The sequence below is a fragment of the Dendroctonus ponderosae genome, unplaced genomic scaffold, assembly GCF_020466585.1.
Source record: "Dendroctonus ponderosae isolate FM_Combo_2020 unplaced genomic scaffold, Dpon_F_20191213v2 Dpon_F_20191213_7, whole genome shotgun sequence".
Classification (NCBI taxonomy): domain Eukaryota; kingdom Metazoa; phylum Arthropoda; class Insecta; order Coleoptera; family Curculionidae; genus Dendroctonus; species Dendroctonus ponderosae.
Window position 1 is genome coordinate 2,769,566 of NW_026018916.1, and position 6,902 is coordinate 2,776,467.

The 6,902-nt window shown below is 38.8% G+C and overlaps 1 protein-coding gene across 1 annotated transcript in view; it reads left to right on the plus strand.

Annotated features, from left to right (window-relative positions):
- The window catches only part of LOC109539172 (roundabout homolog 2), a 50,113-nt gene that overhangs the window by 12,785 nt on the left and 30,426 nt on the right, over nt 1-6,902 (plus strand). Inside the window, 1 exon segment of the mRNA XM_048668058.1 lies at nt 5,847-6,155. Within this exon segment, the coding sequence (XP_048524015.1) occupies nt 5,847-6,155 (309 nt within the window).

The window sequence follows — 6,902 nt, forward strand, 5'->3', positions numbered from 1 at the left end:
AAACTGATGATGGTGGAAAAATACACCGAAACGTATTTTAATTGATAAATAGAGACAATAAATGACTGAAACCCAGGAATTAATTTTGATTTTTCCTAATGTTATATGTTTCGATCGCTTCCCTATGTTTCAACAATTTTCGTGAATAGAAAGTTCAATAGAAGAATAAACATGTATAATCGTTATAAAAGTTCGGTCAGACTATCATATAGCCATAATCATAAAATAAATAAGAGGGGCCACTAGGTACTAAACAAATACAGAGGTAGACGAAATAATTATCTGATTTACCCAAGATTTTCAAGACAAAACAGCCAATCGGCTTTCACTTTCGCACTGCAACGGCTGCTCAAATGTCACACTTGAAAGTGGAAACAAGACGCAATCTAGTCAAACAAGTAATCAAGCAGGCAAAACCGAAATTAAACCCATAATCCGAATTACTTCTCAACCCACACGTGTTGGGGTAAATCTAATTTCCAGTGTAACTTTTAATTACTTTGGCCGCACATTAACCGGTCTGCGTAGAAAGCGTCCAGCAAATTTAATATTGAGGACAAAAGCGGCATTGGGACTGTTCAGAAATACTAATGTGGTTTTTGTTAATTAATAAAGCGCCACTAATTAAGCAGTGTTATAAATTCGGGCTTGCAGGACATTTAACTTTATGCAGGTGTCAATTCCTTCCGGAATTAGCGCTTTATTCTCGATTCCTTCTACGTGCAACAAAAGCCCCAAAATATGTTGCCATTCTCGAAAAAATAATCTGCCGTGCACAATCGCAAATCCTTTCTGAGTAAACATTCGGGAACAATTCCAGGGTGTGGGTAAAAACGCACGTGTGTGGGATGATCCCGTCACGTGTGTTCAATCCATTCTGGACGCCAAAGTGAAAGCCAGACAATTGCTGTAATGACGGGTTGGGTTATTGATGGGCCCCAATTAGGCACTGGGGTGCAGATGAACTTTTAAGGGTGTCAATGACCATAAGCTTTATCAAAAAGAGATTATGCAACTGTATACGAAAAATACTCCACAAGTTCCGAGTAGAGTTCCGTAAAGAAGAGTGCGCTCTAAATGTCGTCAAAATTTCCTCAAACCTTGAACATTCCATTCAAATCTCATAAAATCCTGAATTTAGTGCGCTTTGTCAATGTTGATTTTAAAGTTAGCGATTTTACGCAACTGCCTACTTTGCAATAAAAATTCCAACTTCCCAAGGAAAGCCAGTAGAAACTTGAAAGGTTGACATTCTGTAGAAGACGTTTTTTTACCACCCTACGAGCCAGTTGATGAATATGGGACTAAAAGCTCTACATGTACAGGGCAACCAGGGCAAAGTAATGCTAAACTTACCGAAACCCGCATTGTCCCACCTGGAAAAAACTATTTTGCAACTTTATCCGAGTCTTAAGAATCATGCATTTCGATAGGGCTGCAACGTACTTCGGTCATTTATTTCAGCAGCAGACAGACACATTTCATCCAGCTCGATGGGGCAATAAAGGCAAAGAGTTGTAAAGGATAATGGTCCAGAGAGTTTTACTTCCAAACAATGTATTCTATTTGAGCAAGGGCTTCAAAGTTTTTGCAAACGTAAGTAAAATAAATGGATAGATAGAGCGAAATTGGATCCGAAATTCAATCATCCCTCTCCGGTAACCGAGGTTTAACTCATAATTGCCTTAAGAAGAAGAGTGAATGTGAAAGATGCGTCGTACAGAAACATGTGTTATGTCCACAGGAAGAACTGCAATTGACCTTTTGAGATTAGTTTACATAAATGAATGCTCCTTTGCTAAATATGCAACTCGCCACCCAGAAAATGACGGAACCCACATCAAATAAAGGTCCTATTGTCGATGACTTAAGCATGTTCCGCCTTGAGTAAACATTGAAAAACCGCTCTAAAGTATACAAAATTTGATGCTCTGTTTATTTAGATAAGTAATGCATTTAAGGAATGGATACAGACCGGGCTACTCATAAAGATAACTCGTGCTGGATCGCATCGAAACATCAAAAGTAGACGTATTGTTGAAACATAATTTCTATTTCGAGGTATGGTCGCAAATGCAAACCGTTGAGCAAATGAAAGCTTTTTCGAAAATAGATCAAACACGCCGTTCCGTTAACTGGAAAACGTATTTTACTGTTGTTTGCACAGTAAATATGGTTACAAGATCGACTGGCGAAACTTTCATGTACTCACTTGTGTTTGTTGCTTCGTTGCGAATTTTATCAAAAAATCAACTTCCACCGTTTCGTAAAAGCGCCCATTCAACTGTAGTCTACGTAAAGAAAATCCCCCTAATCCCGTTCGCGCCATAAGGAAGAAGATTAAAAGAAAAACTCCTTAGACTTGTCATCCCGGTTAAATAATATCTGTTCACTGGTTTGTATCACATCTAATTCTGTCGACCATGGTTAGAACGTTAATAAGAGAGACGATAAATTTCCGAGATCGCATTTCCAGGCGTCCTTTTTATATTTTTCGTTCTATATATCAGGCGCGTTAATCCCGTAATGGATGTTGTGAAAGGGCGACATAGGAAAACGACCAACAAACTGACAAGATACTTATGAATAACTGGGATCTAAAATAATCGAGCAACTAATGAGTTTTTACGCGCAGAGAACCTATTGAAATTTTTGGAAACATTTCAGGAGCAAATTCCAATTTAACTGGCCCCCGTTACATAAACCTTGACTTCGCTTAACAACATCTAATAGAAATGTCTTCTTTGAAGTCCCCAACATATCAAATGTTGTTTGGCACGCAAACACACGCCTCTTGGTAAAGTATTAATTAGTTTCAGTTTGCAAACACCCTAAACAAACCGAGTTATGGATATAATCGAAAACACCGCTGTTTGATGTTGGCACATAATAGAAACGGTAAATTTGCTGGATTAATTATTCTTCAAGCACGTGTGAGTGTGTAGTGCTATTTGGGCACGGCGTTTTTCAGCATAGAAAAGTAGTTTTCGAGTGCAACTCTTTGCGTCTTTGCGCTCTCAAAGACGACGTAGATGCGTCTATAGCCATAAATTCTGGAGAGTTTCTTAAAATCGACAAAAGCAAATTTCTTAAAAACAGCAATGTGCACGAGTCCACCACAGTATCTTGGTTCTGATTCATTGCTCAATGTTAATAATGATTCGTAATAAGCTCTCAAAGTCGCAATGTGTCAAGAAATTTCTATAATGGTGTTATTCAGCTCTCTAAACCAGATGGACTTAATGGCTAATATTGATTAGATTAGGCATGAAATTATTAAGGAAATTGGCGGCTATAACATTTTGATTGCTAACTACTCGCGACATTTATGCGGTGCACAACCTGTATTTAGTTGTTAGATGGGTTTCTCGCCGCACTGTCAAATGCTATAAATTCCCGCAATATACATTTTAATGATTATTCTGATATTTTAATGATGAATTTCACTTATATCGCGTAATATTCCGTTTTGGCGGACCTGGAAAATTTTAGTGCTGAAAATGAGCGTTCTGGTCAAAGGCGAGTTCTCTTGAAAATTGGCCTGGAAACGTCGACCGCGAAGCAAGTAAGAACTTGAAATTTATACAGTCCAGAGAAGACAGTTGAGTCTGTATGTGCTGAAAATATCACTCAAGTAGCGAAAATTTCTCATTTTTTCGAACTTGGCAAATTTTGTTTATTTGGGAACTGGAAAGGCCCCGGTGGTTTTTAACTAGCTCGTTGAAGAGAGAGAATTCCTCGTCTCTTTCCGATGAAAATGATGTAGCAGTCGAGGTATTTTGAGAAACTTGAGTGTTTTGGAAAAATCGACCTCTTACCCCTCGTCCCCCCTTATGAAATTTTCGACCAAAAATCAAAATTTCGCAATCGTGTTTTTGCCCTTATTGGAATGTTTCCGATCTAAGAAGCTGCCCAATAGCGAATATGAAAGTTGTGGGTCGATAATAAGTAAGATATCGTCCGTTGAAGATTGCGACCGCTCAAAAACCGTTCAAAATAGACAGAAAATTTTGATTATTTGGGAACTGGAAAGGCCCCGGCGTCTTTTAATTAGCTCGTTGCATTCCTTGGCTTTTTCCGATGAAAATGATGTATCAGTCGAGGTATTTTGAGAAACTTGAATTTTTTGGAAAAATCGACCTCTTACCCCTCGTCCGCCCTTATGAAATTTTCGACCAAAAATCAAAATTTCACAATCGTCTTTTTTGCCCTTATTGGATTCTTTCCGACCTAAGGAGCTGCCGAATAGCGAATATAAAAGTTGTGGGTCGATAATAAGAAAGATATCGTCCGTTGAAAATTGCGACCGCTCAAAAACCGTTCAAAATAGACAGAAAATGTTGATTATTTGCGAACTGGAAAGGCCCCGGTGTCTTTTAATTAGCTCGTTGCGTTCCTTGGCTCTTTCCGATGAAAATGATGTATCAGTCGAGGGATTTTGAGAAACTTGAATTTTTTGGAAAAGTCGACCTCTCATGAAGTTTTCGACCAAACATCAAAATTTCGCAATCGTGTTTTTTGCCCTTATTAGATTGTTTGCGACTTAAGAATCTGCCCAATAGCGAATATGAAGACAGTTGAGTCTGTTCGTACTGAAAACATCACTCAAATAGCTAAAATTTCTGATTTTTTCGGACTTGACAAACTCTGTGCTGAAAATGAGCGTTCTGGTCAAAGGCGAGTTCTCTTGAAAAATTCATAACTTCGACCGCGAAGCAAGTAGGAACTTGAAATTTATACAATCCAGAGAAGACAGTTGAGTCTGTACGTGCTGAAAATATCACTCAAATAGCTAAAATTTCTGATTTTTTCAAACTTGACAAACTTTGTGCTGAAAATGAGCGTTCTGGTCAAAGGCGAGTTCTCTTGAAAAATTCATAACTTCGACCGCGAAGCAAGTAGGAACTTGAAATTTATACAGTCCAGAGAAGACAGTTGAGTCTGTACGTGCTGAAAATATCACTCAAGTAGCGAAAATTTCTGATTTCTTCCAACTAGGCAAATTTTGTGCTGAAAATAAGGAGCGTTCTGGTCAAGGGCGAGTTCTCTTGAAAGATTCATAACTTCGAATGCGAAGCAAGTAAGAACTTGAAATTTATACAGTCCAGAGAAGACAGTTGAGTCTGTACGTGCTGAAAATATCACTAAAGTAGCGAAAATTTCTGATTTCTTCCAACTTGACAAACTTTGTGCTGAAAATGAGCGTTCTGGTCAAAGGCGAGTTCTCTTGAAAAATTCATAACTTCGACCGCGAAGCAAGTAAGAACTTAAAATTTATACAGTCCAGAGAAGACAGTTGAGTACGTGCTGAAAATATCACTCAAGTAGCGAAAATTTCTGATTTCTTCCAACTTGGCAAATTTTGTGCTGAAAATAAGGAGCGTTCTGGTCAAAGGCGAGTTCTTTTGGAAGATTCATAACTTCGAATGCGAACCAAGTAAGAACTTGCAATTTGTACAGTCCAGAGAAGACAGTTGAGTCTGTACGTGCTGAAAACATCACTCAAATAGCGAAAATTTCTGATTTTTTCGAACTTGACAAACTTTGAGCGTTCTGGTCAAAGGCGAGTTCTCTTGAAAAATTCATAAATTCGACCGCGAAGCAAGTGGCTTCTTGAAAATTTTAGAATCCACAGAAAATAAGTTTTAATTTCAAACACAAAACTTGGAACATTCATAGACGAATTTTCATGCTGCTTTTTTACGGTTTTGAACTAAGTAATTGAAATGTTCAAGATGTTGCAATCAAAGTCCTAATAAACGTACTGGATATGATTTTTCCTTTATATTTAGCTATTGTGATAAAAAATGTGCTGGCAACTTGAATCATAAGCAATTTTGTTGCAGGATCCCTCCGCTCGCCAAGAATAACCGAACATCCCTCGGACATAATAGTGGCAAAAAACGAGCCGGTGACACTAAACTGCAAAGCCGAAGGTAAACCAGATCCCACCATCGAATGGTACAAAGATGGCGAATTGGTGAAAACGTCGCCCACCGACAACAAGTCGCATCGCGTCCTGCTGCCAGCAGGCTCGCTCTTCTTCTTGAGGACGATGAACAGCAAAAAGGAGCAAGACGCGGGTGTTTATTGGTGCGTGGCCCAAAATATGGCCGGAACCGCCACCAGCAGGAATGCCACGTTACAAGTAGCTGGTAAGTAAAAAAGTGAAACACTTGTTTTTCCATAGGAAACGTCAGTCAAGCCAGCCAAAATCCAATCTCGAGAAGTGATTGATGACGAAAAACACATGCTGGTGAAAAACTTCCTGTGGCGATCCTTCGGGATGTGTAGGGATTTTTTGTTGGGTTGCATTATTAGTCGGACGATAAATAAATGGACCCGTCACACACTGACAATACAAAAGACGATAAATTGCGATAGTGGGAGAAATTATTCGCGGTTAAACAATAGAGGACAAAAAGCGGGAAAGTGGGAGCTCGACTTTTGAATCTGGCCATAGATTTATCATCCTAAACGTCCCGGAATGGCCGATAAACAAGGATTACGAGCAAAATTCCCGATCGGGTCTTTGACAGATGGTGATGAATGTACGGTATTTAATCGATTATTCGATTTTGAGCCTTTGAGCACCACGCCATGTCTTCAATGGCCCGAGTCGATTCAACCGGTCACACCAGCGCCTTTTATAAACTGACTTTCCCAGCAGCGCACTTTCTGGAAAATGCATTGAAATGTTTGAGGCAAAATTAACATTCGTTTCTTACAGCTAAAACATATTTTTTACAAACTTCTTTTTGGGTATTTCGCCTCAAAAATTTTTGTCTTTAAAACAACGGCTATGGGGCAATGGCTATGGGGTCACCACTATCCCCATTTTTTAGTAATTTATTTATGGAAAATTTTGAATCAACTTTCATTAATAATTACAAATTTAAACC